Genomic DNA, 15,325 nt, shown 5'->3' with positions numbered 1-15,325 from the left:
AACCATTTAATTAACATAAACAAGAGGTAAAATGCATTACTGTGCCTAGAATTGTCAGGGTTCTGCCCTTTGTGGCAGAGCCCTGACATGTAAGTGTTCCACGTCTGTTTTATGTCTTGTGTGTGGATTCAGCCACTTCAGCTGGTTTGGTTTATTTACTCTGTGGCTGAGTCCAGACACTTGTTTTTTCTTATGGTATGCAAATGCACTTGTTTTGTATTTTCTCATTTCCTTGTGCATTCGTCTGTCTTGTCTTTAGTGATAACCCCGCCCTCTTGTTCGCCTTGTTACCTGTTTGATTATTAGTTTATTAGTTTCACCTGCCTTCCTCGTTTCCCTCCTGATTTCTCTTCCTTTTTAATCTCCCTTTGTGCTCTGTCTGGTACCAGTTCGTTGTGGATTTTTCCCTGTTAGGTGTCTGTCAGTCGCTTCCTGTTTGTTTGATTCCAATTCGCTGGGGGCGTTTCAGTAAGAAATAGCAATTAGACCTTCAGTGAATTTGCCTCTGTGACATGAATCAGACATGGGGAGCAAAAAAGCAGGTATCAAGGCATTCAAGGCATGAGTTGCTCTTCATGCAGAAAATGTTGACCTATTTTCTATCGGAATGAAAAAACTAAATGAAAGAGTGCAGCAGAGAATGAGCTCACAAGCTCCCGAAAGGCATCACTGGCTCTTGTTTTCTGTTTGCTTCTGAATTTTGGTGACTGGTCGCTGAAAGGTACATAGAGGGCCAGGCCACAACGGATGTACACAGAGGGCTAGGCAACAATGGGACACAACAATCTTGTCTTGACAGAGCCTGTAAAATCTCCACAATCAAGTCTTCAAAAAAAGGGCAAAATAACTGACAAGTAATTGTAATTTGTCCTGAGGTTTTAATAGCTCAAATTACACAAAAAAATAATTTTCATAACAATGTAAGTGCATTTGAGGTCAGTATGAATCACGTCACAGGCAGCCATATGCTTTCAATTTCTCAAATGCAGCAAATGGGGCTTTCTGAAGAAGTGTGTTTTGATTTTTTTCTTACTTTTAACTCATTCACCTTTTTTAATAGTTGTTTGACAGTTACACATTATATTTCATTGAGTGAGTGCGGAATGGATCAGCTTTTCAAACTGACAGTTCTGTGGAATACAGGTTGAGTTCAAAAGTACAATCATTTAATCTGTGGCGAAAAGATACACAACACTGAAAGCATACAAGTACAGCCAAAATTAACCACTGATAAGAAAAACCCTATAACGGTCATAACAATTGCAACAATTAAGAGGATAATGAGATGAGATTCCTGTTGTGGAAGCTAATATGCTGATTCATGGAAATTAAGATGAACATAAATGTCTGAGAAAATAAGATGTGAATTAAATGGGCCACTTAGAAAACAATGGCTAAATCAGTGGGGATTTCTTTAAGACTGCAAGGGAAGCTCAGCTTCCCCTAAAATGTCAAAAAAATAATGGTCAAATATGTACTATTGTGTAAACAATTTATTGACTAAAAATGCGTTAGAACACGTTCATCTCGAAGACGAGTTCGTTCAGAATCAGCTACATTAGATATAGCAGGTCGGCTGACTCGATTTACTTCTCATACATTCCCGTAGCATCAGTGCATTTCCCTGTTGAAGCCGAGCGTCCATTGACTTCAATGGGGCTGCTCTGAACAGTTTTTTTCAGTGCTCCGAAAATAGACGGTCATTGGATAAATGCTGCGATTATGTCCCGCCCACGGACGCTCAGCGTCTCTGGGAGTGAATGAGGAGTGGGCTGGCCCGGACTCCGGGCTTCAGCGTGATGATTGGAGGATCTGCCGAAAGACTGCATCTCCTTTTGATTGACAGCTGAATCTGTACTATAAGAAGTCACTGAAGCTATTTCGCGCTCAGTCCCATCGCGGATTTCTCAAGTGTAGTCGAAAGACAAACTGCTGCAACCTATTTCTTTATATTTGTTTGGCTGAAATTGCTAGTCAATTTGCATAATACATTTCACACAATTATACACCACATTCCTTGTTTCAGTTTTACCAAGTTTAATATATTTTGTTTTAGAGCGTTCGTTCGTTCGTTCGTTCATTCATTCATTCATACAGTAGGCTAGGCTAGCGTCGTACGGGTGAAACTGCGCACGATGGCAGACGGTGCTAATATTGTCGACCTGATTTTGGCAAAGCCATTTGAAAGTCTTCCTTATGAGGAAAAAATTTGAATTAAACAGCAGGGCAGATCAACACCTAAGATTGATTTAGTGCAAAAAATAGGGTAAATAAGTTTATAATGTAGGCCGAAAATGAGCTTCCCCTCTTTGAAAGACCAGCAGCCGCCACTGGGCTAAATCATTAAGCAAACTTCAGATTTAACTTTAATCTTTGTTATACAGCAGGGGTCTTTAAACAAGGGGTCCTCTGTAGTATTGTAGGGGGTCTGCCAATTGTTTGATCTCAAACAATTTTTGTGTAAGAAAGTGAAAATATGCATTAAACAAATATATAATATTAAGTTAACTGCAACCAACACTAAAGAAGCCAAAGTTTGGTTAAATAAGTTAAATCGCAATGATCAAAGGCATCAATAATAATGAATTTAATGGCTATGCAGTGTAAGCCTTCAAACAAAATATTCAAATAGATCAACATGGTACTATATGTATATACTTATCATAGACCAGGCCTAAAATACAAAACCTCAGTTTGATACACCAAGTGGTTCTTGACCTGAAGACCCTTTTTATAAAGTCTAATGATAATATGTCTACCGTCTCAAGATCTTTCTCTTTTGCTTCTCAAAGTGATCTTTACAAAACCCAACACACATACTGTACACATCTGAACTCTTCACAAGAAGAAAAAACAGCAGTCTTTCACAGAGGCCTCTCGTAATTGAAGGTAGCAAGACTGAAGTTATATCACAGGCATAATAGGTTGGCTTTCTTCCCAGAAAGCCTTTCACATACAGATTGACCACAGCAACGTGTGTACAGCAGACATTCCAGATCGTACTCTGCTACAGAGTGTGTTTTATGGAAATCAAATAAAAAAGCGACAAAAAACATATGAAATTGTACTCGATTGTGTGCGTACACACATAGCCGTTGGGAAACTTGACAGTGTGTTTACTGAACAACAGCAAGAATAAATCTGATTAGAGCAGACAACAGACTGAAAGAACATGTCAATAGTGATGTTGTTCAAAATGTTGCCATGCCAGAATGACACGAGACAACATGTGAGCATATTAACATGTCAGAACTGGCACACTCAACTATTAGCTGAGCAATCAGAGGATGGTTCTGATTACTCAAACCATTTGTGGACAACAAAGTAATAGTATTTGGATCTGTGTTTAAAGGGATAGTTCACCCAAAAATGAAAATTCTCTCATAATTTTCTCACCCTTATGCAATCCCAGATGTTCACGACTTTCATCAGCTGAACTCAAATCAAGATTTTTAGAAGAATATCTCAGCTCTGTAGGTCCACACAATGCAAGTGAATAGGTGCCAACATTTTTAAGCTCCAAATTCCATATAATGGCAACAAAGCGATATGATAGGTGTGGGTGAGAAACAGATCAATATCTAAATCCTTTTTTTCTTCACTTTAAATTTCTCCTTCTTCTGTCTTTGATGATTCCCATTCTTCGTGCATATAGCACCCTAATGGGTAGGGAGGAGAATCTATGATACACAAATTACTTAAAATATTAATCTGTTTCTAACCCACGCTTATAATATTGTGTCTGAACACAAGGATTTAACCACTTTTATGCTCCCTTTATGTGGATTTTGGAGCTTCACAATTTTGGCACTCTTTCACTTGCATTGTGAGGACCTACAGAACTGAAATCTTCCTTTGTGTTCTGCAGAAGAAAGTCATACACATCTGGGATGCCAAGAGGGTGAGTAAATCATGAGAGAATTTTCATTTTTGGGTTGAAAGTTGGCTCTCCATTGGTTTACTGGATTACTGTTTTTGTAAGTAAGCACCAAAGATCCACATTCTCAAACCAATGAACAGTGCTCAGAGTCTTGATAAATGTTTTTCACAGACTAGCAGCAGAATGCAAAAGCTCATTTCAGGGAAACAGAAGCAAGCACCTACCTGCTCAAACTCTCTGAGGGTATGTGTCTGCAGTACAGAGCTCTTTTCTGTGTCCTCACTGGAGGAATCTGTTAAAATATAACCTAAAGTTAAACTTTTAACAAAACTTTTAACATAAACTTAATAAAGTTTAATAAAGGCCACTAATCAACAGTTTTATATTAAAGAAATATCACAAGCCCCAAAACTTACGTCAAGACCATTTTCACAGGCTAGATGTGATATTCAGTAATGGTGAAAATATTCAATGAATGAGCTTGTTTACATGGACACCAGAAAGCTGTTTATTGCAAGAAATCTGCTTACAGCTGGAAAGCGGCATCCCATTTACATGCGCTGTGTACGCAACTTTATGTTTACTCCCATACTCATACAGTTCATTAAGCAGCTTTCTCCACAGCAATGTAATTTCTCAGCGACGCTTGTGGGATCCAAGGTAGACTTCACTATATTATTCCCTTTTGCTTCTCTTTATTTACAGATATTCCATAGCTGTTGCTGCTGTGTTTATTTCCTTAACTTTCCATCACAACCTGCAGCATAGTGGAGTTTCCCTCTTATGGGGTTTTTCCACTGCACGGTACAGCTCGACTCGACTCGCTTTTTGGGCGTTTTCCACTGTGGATAGTACCTGGTACTTTTTTTATTACCACCTCGGTCGAGGTTCCAAGTGGGTCGAGCCGAAACTAAATGTGATGTCAAAACCACTCACTGATTGGTCAGAGAGAATCGTCACTACCAGCGGCACTGGATTTGCGACACGGGACATCAACCTGCTAGTTTTAAAGTTAGCAATAGCGATAGCAGTATCATTTGTTCACGCAACTTTTGAATTGTGAAAAAAAATGGCTGTGCACAAAACTACACTGTGGTCAATAAAAGAGGTGCAGATGTTCTTCTCTTTAGTAGCCGAGGAGAGGATCCACCGAGCACTGGATAGGGCGACGCAAAACGAAAAAGTCTTTCAGGAAGTGTGTCAGCTGTTGGCCGCACACGTCTACCACCGGACCAACCAACATGTAGGGAAAAGTAAAAAAAACTTAAGTGACTACAGAACCATCAAGGACCACAACAGCTAGAGTGGTTCAAACAGAAGAAAGTGGAAGCTAACTCACTCTCTATCTTCAAAAAACGGCTAAAAACACATCTTTTCCAAAAGCACTAAAAAAAAAAAAAATTATTATTTACATTTCTTGTTGCACTTAAATCTGTTTTGTATACTATTCTGATGATAGTGAAACTTTGTAATATGGCACTTTTTGTACCACTGTCTCCCTAAGATGATTCGCTGATGTTCTTCCTCTTTTGTAAGTTGCTTTGGATAAAAGCGTCTGCCAAATGAATAAATGTAAATGTAAATGTAAGTGGTTCGAACAAATGGACGCTATCTGTGGCAATAGATCGGCAAGCAATGGAGAGAGAGTGCCCTGTTGGTGGTACGTTACCTCTATATTCTGCTTGAAAACTTCACTTTATTTAGTTGACCAGCTACTGGAAAGTTTGCTTCTAAAACAAGCAGGCCAATTTAACTGTTACACTTGTGTAAAATCACCATGCAACAACTGCTTTATGCAGAACAATGAGCTAGTAGCTAACTAGCGGTTGTGCTATTGTTTATGGCCATTAATGTTCTTGAGTTGTTGTTGCTAGTTTGGTTTGTGTCACGTTTAAGATGATGTCACAGGAGTAGAGGCTGCGCAACTATGATGATCAGCCTATAATCCCACCCACGTTGAGACGGCACTAAACTGCAGTGGAAAAGCAAGCTTAGAAAAGTAAAGCGAGCAGATTTGAGTCGAGTCGAACTGTAACATGCAGTGGAAAAGTGCCATCACAGTACATCAAACTCTGGGATTCTCCTCAATGTACTTGTGCACATGGACATGAGGAAAAGCAGTCAATATTTTAAATTGGTATGTATAAATGGGTGTATTTCATAGGATCTGTAATTCATAGTCTCAATGTACTCCCAGAATTCTTTCCGCTGTTTTGACTTGTTGATTTGAGTTAGGGCTCCAACCTATGACATTTGTTATCCGTCTGTTCCACTTGCATGCGGTAATGCATTTACGTGGCCACATCAGCCGCATTCTCCGGGTATGTTAAACTGCTTTCTCTAAATACCTTTAATGGCATAAAGAAAATGTGTTCTCATTTACATGACTTTTCAGATCGCTTTCTGCAATAAAAATGTAATAAACTGTTTTCTTAAGTGCATGAAAACGTGGTCAATGTGTACAAAGCATGAGTTGTATGAACCACTTTTATGGTGTTTTCTTATCAAATTAACTGTTGTTGTATAGCAAGATGTGATTAATTAACACATAAACTGAAGTGGCAATACTTTTTTTTACATTCCACAGATAAAAACAGCATACAGATTGAAACGACATGAGGTCAGAATGTTCAATTTTGTGCAAACTATTCTTTCAAAAATGAACAATTATAATTATAAAATACCCAATAATTAAGGCACACATACATATATAGGCCTACAAAAACATCTACATGCATGCTTAGAACAGTGCCAAACCATTACAGAAAAAGTAGTTACCAGGACATTTCAAGGACCAGGGCTAACAAATGTTTCTTTTTTCCCCAGTATTGGAGAGGACAGCATACACAGGGCATACTCATAGCAACACTGGCACAGTTTAAACTTCTGGCAGTTCTTTAAAACCATGGCATGGCCTCATTCAAGCTTATAAAAGGACTTTTATTTAATATGTGCCAGTGATGTGTATTTGAAGTGAGCCTGCAGGCATACTGAAGAAGACTGCATGGCACAGGACTGTTGCACTAAACAGAGACATTTACCATGCCAGAGAAATGTCATGTCTGGGGGATTTGTGGAACTTTTACTTAAACATAGTTTGGCCATTAGCCTTGTGTTTTTATTAGTAACTCATAAATATGTGCTTAAATATACTGTATGTGTGTTTTTCTGAGGAGATGAATATGGAAAGGATGAGAGAGCGGCATTTTAACTTCTTTGAAAATGTTTTCTACCAATTTGTCTTCAGAAAAGGGCAACACATCAAAGCAACGGGGCTCAGAGGGATTTACCAATTTTTCAGAATTTCATTTCCATGCTTTTTCTACAATATCACTTCATAGAGGGGACACAAGGAAGAGTTTCTCAACATTTTACAACAGCTCATCCAATCAGAACTATCTGTTTATTAAGGTCAATTATACATCACTTTGTTCCGGTCCTGGAAAAAAATCCAAAAGTGCGGATATATCACATTACAGCACTTGAATGCTTTCCTGTTTGTGTCAAAAATAACCAAAATAGTGTTTTAAAAATGTAATTTACTTTATATGAACTTCTTATTTGTAGAACTGTGTATACAAGCAATATCACATTCACAATCATGATGTACTCAATATCAACACGTTGCTGTTGTTTGTGTGATTTTGCTTCAAAATAAGCAGACATTTTCAAATCTCTGAATAACTGGTGCATCTATCCTTCACAACAATGGAAGTCATACCAGTGGAAGTATACACTTACCAACCATGTTGATCATGCTTCTAGGCCAGTCTGCTTTATTTCCATTACAGTGCCTGAAATATACAACAAAAAAATTGACATTTGCCCCTTGCTTCTTTTGAATCGTTTCTGTATTACAGATTAGACAAGTCCAAGGACATTTCAGTCCATGAAGGTGGAAACCATGTCTTTGTCTCTATTAACTTTCATTGCATCTTTTTTTCCATACAATGAAAGTACTGTAAATGGTAACTTGTATGGTTTTTAAGCAACATAAAATGGAGTAAATTAACAGAAATATGAACAGAATGTTCATATCCTTCAAGGTATAGTTCACCCCAAAATTTCATGCTCTGTGAATGTATCATGCACTAGTAAGTGTAATCGAGGTTGATATCATGATGGTGCCAAGAGACTGCAATGGTAAGATGTACAGTGAAAAAATAGAGTTAGAGTTTGATCTGTTCTCACCCAAAACCAACTGGATTGCTTTACAAGACATGTATTAAACCACTTGAGTCTAATGGGTTACTTTTACGCTGCCTTTAAATGCTTTTTATGGAGCTTTAAAATTTTTGGGTCAAATCAAATCACTTTATTGTCACACTACCTTATAAGACACTAGTCTTATGGACCTACAGAGCTGAGATATTCTTTTAAAAATCTGAATTTGTGTTCTGCTTATGAAAGAAAGTCATACACATCTGCAGTGGCATGAGAGTGTGTAAATGATGAGAGAATTTTCATTTTGTGGTGAACTATTCCTTTAATAAAGTGATGACAGCACACCTGGTCATTATTACTGCCTGTCTCTGGTGTTAATAGATGACAAATACTCAAACCTTTGTACCACCTTACACAAAACAGATTAATGGCTCTTATTTCATACATTATAATGTACATTAAATGTACATTAAGTACATTAAATATTGCAGCTTTGACTGAGACAAACTATATAGGCAAAGTGTGCAGTGCTCAGTCAGCAGACTTCCTCCAAACATTAATATTTAACCTCCAAAACCCATTCTTATTGATTAGCACCCACCGGCTCTACAATGCAGCTCAGATTACAAATAATCAGCTCAAACTGATTCACGAATGACATTTGAGACTAATTTTCCACATGCACTCAATGCTTGAGCACTTATATATCCAGAATCCATCCAGCCAGCCAGACAGATTGATAGACAGACAGACAGGAAGTTAAGCATGTATTGTGTTTCCACTGTATATAGTAGCATGACATTAACTTTTGTCATGAGACGGCTAAGAATCAGCTGTTTGTTTCTAAATTAGTTTATGACTAATTTTACACATTAAATTTGACACAATAGTGTTGGCTCATGTTTTCGCATATCTCAAATACCACAGGCATCCAACTGCAATTGTCTTGTTTTAAATGGATAACTAAGATCTAATCTGAATTTGAGAAGGACAATGCCATTGTCACTCTTACTGCTTTGCCAGAAAAAAACACCCATGTCGAATCCAGTTAAATGTCCGTGCATACATTCAATACCATGACCACAAGATATACAGTCCCTTCCTAAAGACCCATTAAATAATTAGTATCACACATGAGCTATTAACCCTTATCAGATAAATGGGCTCAGACAATAACTCAGGCCAGTCACAGTGTGATAGTTGGGGGTGTTAAATTTCCTCACTTTGATCTCTGAGACAAAGAAGTTGTTTTAGAGCATACCTAATTTACATGATGCACATCAAATCTCTTAAAAGGTCTCCAAATCTCCAAAGAGCAAAATAACATGAATCTCACATTATGCCCTGAAATCATGCATTACAGCCCCACAGAGACATCTTCAACAGAAGGGTTGAGCAGGCAAAGGGAATATTAACAGATTGGTTTCTATTCACAGCTGACTGAGGAGGACTGCTGAGGGTGTCAACAACTTCACCATGTCTGCAAGATCCACCCACTAAGTTGCACATTATTGAGGGGGATGGGCCTATGTTAATGAGTTAGTAGCATTTCCCCCTTTTGTTTCTGTAAACAGGCACAAATGCAAAAGGATTTCCATAGTAAAGGATTGCTTTCCATCCAGCTTCATCACATGTACAAAAAAAACATGGCAAGTTCAAAACCTTCAGACACCAAGATCCCTGAGTCATGACCACCTGCTCTGAGTCATCCATAGTCACAATGGTGAAGGACCAACCCTGGTCAGCTGAAAAACCAACTCCTCTACACTGACAAATGGTCAAAGCTTTTGCCCAGATGAGAATGTTGTTATTTAAACAGAGGTATTACATAAATGAAGGTTCATAGTCTAGATTAGAGCAGTTTTTCCCAATTGAGGTCCAAGAGTACCCACAACACAGCACATTTTGGATGTCTCCTTTATATTACACTCCTGATTCAAATTATTAGCTCACTAGTAGAGTACTTATAAATCAAATTGGGTGTGTCAAATAAGACAGAAATACAAAACGTGCAGTGTTGGGAGTACTCCAGGACCAGAAATACAGTAGGAAACACTGGTCTATAACATTTCCATTCCTTAGGAGCTGCATAATAAACAGCCGTTGCAGTTCTACAGCAGTAGAATCCAACATTATTTACTTCTGTATATTGTGCCAATGTAATGATTTGAGGTTTAATGTGAGTCAAGTAAAGCAGTACCAGAGATAGTACCTTCACATTTTTTAATTACTGCAAGTTTTGTAATGCCTGGATTCATATTATAACATGTAAAAGCACAAAGTTTCATTCAAAACAGAATGCAAGCTGTTTTCTTTAAAATCTTGCAACTTTTCAGAAGTATATAGTTCCTGCTCTGTCAAAAGCAAATGCCTTACCTGCTACGATACAGAAATCCACTCATCTTCACTGCCTCCAAAACACACGAAAGTTGAAAAAGAATAGACAGGAACAAACTCCACTGCTCAGCTTCTAAATAGGAAAACAGCCAGGCTCTCTGTAGCTCTGATCTCAATCCAGCCTTTTGGAGAAGAACTCTTCATTTCCATAGACCAGACTGGTCAGGAGTCCAACCAAACACAAGCGCACACACATGCAAAGCTGCTATTTTTCTCTGGACAGCAGGCAGGAGACTGTCATTTGACGTGGCAAGGCCAAACTAGGAGTCAGCAAAACACACACAAGGTTGGTAAGTGGTAAACAAAGAGGTAAGGGTACACACACACACACATACCAAGTGTCACTGGCTTGCCCTGAAAGACTGATCTGTTCTTGCAAGCTCAAAGACAGGTTTCTCCGAGTATGTGTGAAGAGGAGGGTGTACAAACCACACATGGCCTTCTTGACCAGGCATGAGGAGCATCATTTAAGTTGGAAATGGGCTATTTGCCCCCAGCTGTTAGTTGTCTATGGGAGATGGCTGAGAGGAGGAGCCATATTTCTGAGTAAGGGACACAGGTTCAGACAAGTCTTTAGGTAAAACACATGATAATATAAGATTATCTCTTTTCACTGAGAATAGGGAATCTTGCATTGCTAAGTTGAAGAATGCTTTAAAAAAATCCAGTCAAGATGAAGACATTCAAAAGTATGCCTATATACAAAGCACAAGCATAACTGTGAGCTCCTGTCTTGCCTCATGATTATTTTGAAAATCTTGAGTGCGTGTGTTTCAATTCAAAGTGACAAGAATGGAAATTCCATCACATATTTTCCAGTCAGATGGGGGGTGGCTGATGAGTTGCATAATAAAAGATTAGTTGGAGGAATATTTACATTATTTTCATCTTATTACCAGTACATGCATTCTCACTGAGAATGTGACTGATATAGCATGTCATTTTATGCATGACTTGTGTGTCACCTATTTGAGAGTTTAAGAAACACACACACACACATGCATGCACACACACACACACACACACACACACACACACACACACACACACACACACACACACACTTTAAACTAAGTTGAAGAGCCTCAGACCAGTTATGAGACATTTCTTTCAGAGGTGTAGAATAACTCCAAGAGGAGAGTGATAAATACCATTCAGTCTGACTCAGGATGGGCATTCTGTTTTGAGCTAACCATGTTATATAATCACAAAATCTTCTTCCCTGTTAAATAGTTTACACTGGAATAGTTTGCTCACCATTCATAGTCAGCTTAATTTATTCATTATAAAGTCTGTTATGACTTCTTGCAATTCCAGGGAAATGTAACACATTACTCTTTGTAGAAAAGCCAGCATGTGACTGTGTTTGATCATATAATCTTGATCTTCAGCTAAGTATAATTATTTAAAGGGTTAGTTCAACAAAAAATACAAATTTTAGTTTGTAGTTTAGTTTAATTTAAGTTGTCAATCACTAACATTCTACCTAACATCTCTTTTGGTCTTTCACAGAAAACAAAAAGTTTTGGAGAGCATGATCTCATACAAATTCTGTGACATTGGCGACATTTTTGCTAAATGATATTATGGGTTACACGTATTGCCGCAGTTCCAAAGTGCACGTCCACTGAGTGCCGCCAAAAGCGAGTTAGATGCTCTCCCAAACAGTTGAGGTTTTTAAGGTTTTGGCTTGAAACATTCTGAGGGACTATTCAGAGCATCCCAAGCAGCGGCATCTCTGCCTGGTTTGGGACTTGCACTGACGGGAAAAATGCAATTGGTGAAGGACTCCAGTCCTGTGCATCTCAACTGCAATGCTCTATCAGTTCAGCTACAGCGCAATTTGATCACACTCATACAAACTTCAAAAAGTAGTAGTTAAAATCATGCAATATAATAAGTACTGGAAATGTTTTGTTTTGATGTTTGAAGCCGTTGCACACCAGGACGCGAGCGGGGGCCGAGTTGGGGTTGCAAAGTTCATTTTTAGGGTGGCAGCTGCCACATCATGCCACCCTTCTGGCCCCGCCCCTGCATTGGGGGACTCCCAGAGTTTTACATTAGAGAGAAGCCCCACTATTGCAGTACATGATGACAGAACAATCCTTTTAAGGTGCTTTGAGATTCAAGGTGACAACATCTCCATTTATTAAAGATGCACTCACTAAGTTTTTGCTCATGTCATCTTGGACTTACAGTGACACCTACTAATTTAAAAATCAATAGTTTTCAAGTACAGATGCAAAACATCATTATTTACATTCAGCCATGATTAATTTAATCCAAGAGTGAACGTGTCAAATTACATAACAGTTACTGAGATTAAGCGAGTATTATCCAGCTGGTCATGTGATTCTAAAATGACTGCCTCCATGAGGGCGCCTCTGCCCCTAAACAGCTTTTATAAGGTTACTGATATGATTAGAGTCCTCATCTCATGTAAGTGGTCATGATTTTATAAATATGTTTCAAAATTACAATTAATTTCTTTTGGATTAGAACTTTTTTAATGGGGAAACCATTCATGAGTACACCTTTAATAACATTTCATTTGACAGATGCTTTTTATATTCAAGGTATATATTTCACCAGTAGGCCTATGTATGTCCCCTGGCAATCATAACCATAGTGTTGTGTCTATCACCATCATTTGAAGTCAAGGAACAGTAAATAATCAAAAGTCTTTGAAACGGAAGATACCCAAGCAAAATGTCAAATGTGTGGAAACAATCACACTACAGTTAAGTGTATTTACAAAAACCGCAAAAGAGGTAGTGTGTCTAACCCAGGAGCCAATGTGACTCTGTAATTACCACTGAGACTACACAATGTTCCCACCTTTCAATCTAAAACCTGTATGAACAGCTGCCTAGAGACAGCTGCTGACTGTATGACCGATGCAGAACCACAAGTCATACAGGACTCTAGAACTAAACCACAAAAAGTTAGTTTCATATAAAAAAGTGGATTGTTTCATAGTGAACATTTCACCCCAGAGAGCAGGTGAAACACCGTAACAGCTACAACATCTCTATTTATAGACTATTTTAGACATATAAAAACTGAGCAGTCTTTTTTCCTCATAATACTTTCAAAACATAAACTTACGTGAAATTTGGTAAACAATACATCTTCTTTTGAGAGGCTATGACCTCATAATAAACATGTTATGGTTACATTTACTGGCTATTTCATGGTGTGTGAGAGGGCACACACTACCTGTTATTAAGGCTAATAATTTAATAGGTGGAATTGTTCACTCTGCTTTGTCTAATATACAATGTATTTCTAGCATGATGAGGACATTTTGGGTTACCATCTGTGTGGAAAGTATCCCAGGCAATTCTCTCATGTGAACAGACAGGCTGATTGGAAACAGGACACATCCTTTATTGTATATATACATGTGTATGTGTATGAGTGTCAGGGGAGGAAAGTGATGGACTCTGTAATTAACACTGCCACATTTTTACATGCTGTCAACGAAATTGTTTAACTCCTACAATTCCTTTCTAAGAGTCCAACTGAAACAGCAGAATTAGAAGCAGACACAATATTATGTCATTTACAATTAGAGCATTATTAGGAAGCACATGCAATTTTAGGAAAGTAATGATCGAGGTCATTTTTAACATTCATCCTCATCAAGCAGAACAAATCTCAACAGAAGTGTAAAACGGCACGGAGAGCTGATTGTTCTGCTGCTCTCACACATGCTTAAACATTTACCAGCAATCTTGACAAGAAAATGAATGTGCTCTATAATCTCTTGAAACTCTTACTGAAGCACACAACACTTCTGTTATGAACACAGTAAAGTCCTATAATCTATTATACTCTTCTGATAACTTAGTTTAAACATATTTGAATTGTACATTTGGCTCTTTGGGTGGTCAAAACAAACGTGATGATACAGATGGACAGGTGATTCATAGCAGATCCCTGCATTTACTTGTGAACACATGGAGCAGAGAGGTCTGTTGTGATTCGTATGGACATTATTTTGTTCATTAACCCTTTGTAGCTTATAAAACAGACAGTCTTTAACTGTGTCCTTATGGATGCACACGAACCAGCTGTTCACGATTACAAACCATGTTTAATATAAAATATTAATATATAGCCTACGTTTAAGACCAATATGGATTTTAAACTTATTTCCAGATATCATCGAGGACTTATAAGGACTGGTCATACCTCTCAACATCTCTCATGTATCGCTCATTAGACGCTGCCAAGTCCATATTTGTCCATCTCTCAGGCGCCTCCGTGTATCCACAAAGTCGCGTGTGATCAAACCATCAAAATAAGGTCAAATTAATCACATTTGTCATCATATTGATGATGCCAGACTCTCGTGGTTTCGAATGCAATGGATGGATGCGCAGTTCATTGTCAGTGGTTTGATGTGCATAACCCCCCGCGGTCCAACACAGTGGATATCGCACGCGTCAGAAGATGAGCAGCAGCGCGAGAGCACCATATATCGAGTCTCGTGCTGATGCTTCAGATGGATGCAATGCAATCATCATCTAATGTATCATGTGCTTTTGTTTGCAGCTAATATTTGCACCTACTATTGCGAATTATCTATAGGTTTTTAGTCAAAATCATGTTGAAAAGATTAAAATATTTGGCTATTGTGTAGGCTAGATAGACTAATGTATTGTTTCTATGGTGGTAACATGGACCGCTACTATCATTAAATAATAATCATAATAAACATCTGAAATCTTCTTACACCATTTGAAGTATAACCCATATTAAAGAATTATGATTTTACAGGAATTAAAATGACTGGAGTAAATATTGTTTTTTGGAAAAAGCTATGTTGCCATGGGACATTTGTGAAAGACTAGCATTGACAAAGAGGTGGCCATTTAT

The 15,325-nt window shown here is 38.1% G+C and overlaps 1 protein-coding gene across 1 annotated transcript in view; it reads right to left on the bottom strand.

Annotated features, from left to right (window-relative positions):
• The window catches only part of pde4dip (phosphodiesterase 4D interacting protein), a 93,258-nt gene extending 78,453 nt beyond the window's left edge, over positions 1–14,805 (bottom strand). Inside the window, 3 exon segments of the mRNA XM_052098309.1 lie at positions 4,105–4,172; positions 7,622–7,674; positions 14,639–14,805. Of these exon segments, the coding sequence (XP_051954269.1) occupies positions 4,105–4,172; positions 7,622–7,674; positions 14,639–14,685 (168 nt within the window). The 5' untranslated portion in view covers positions 14,686–14,805.
• Between the last annotated feature and the right edge of the window lie 520 nt (positions 14,806–15,325).

Source organism: Xyrauchen texanus, chromosome 30 (assembly GCF_025860055.1).
Source record: "Xyrauchen texanus isolate HMW12.3.18 chromosome 30, RBS_HiC_50CHRs, whole genome shotgun sequence".
Taxonomy (NCBI): Eukaryota; Metazoa; Chordata; class Actinopteri; order Cypriniformes; family Catostomidae; genus Xyrauchen; species Xyrauchen texanus.
Note: the sequence above shows the minus strand (reverse complement) of the source record. Positions and strands in the feature narration are given on the sequence as shown.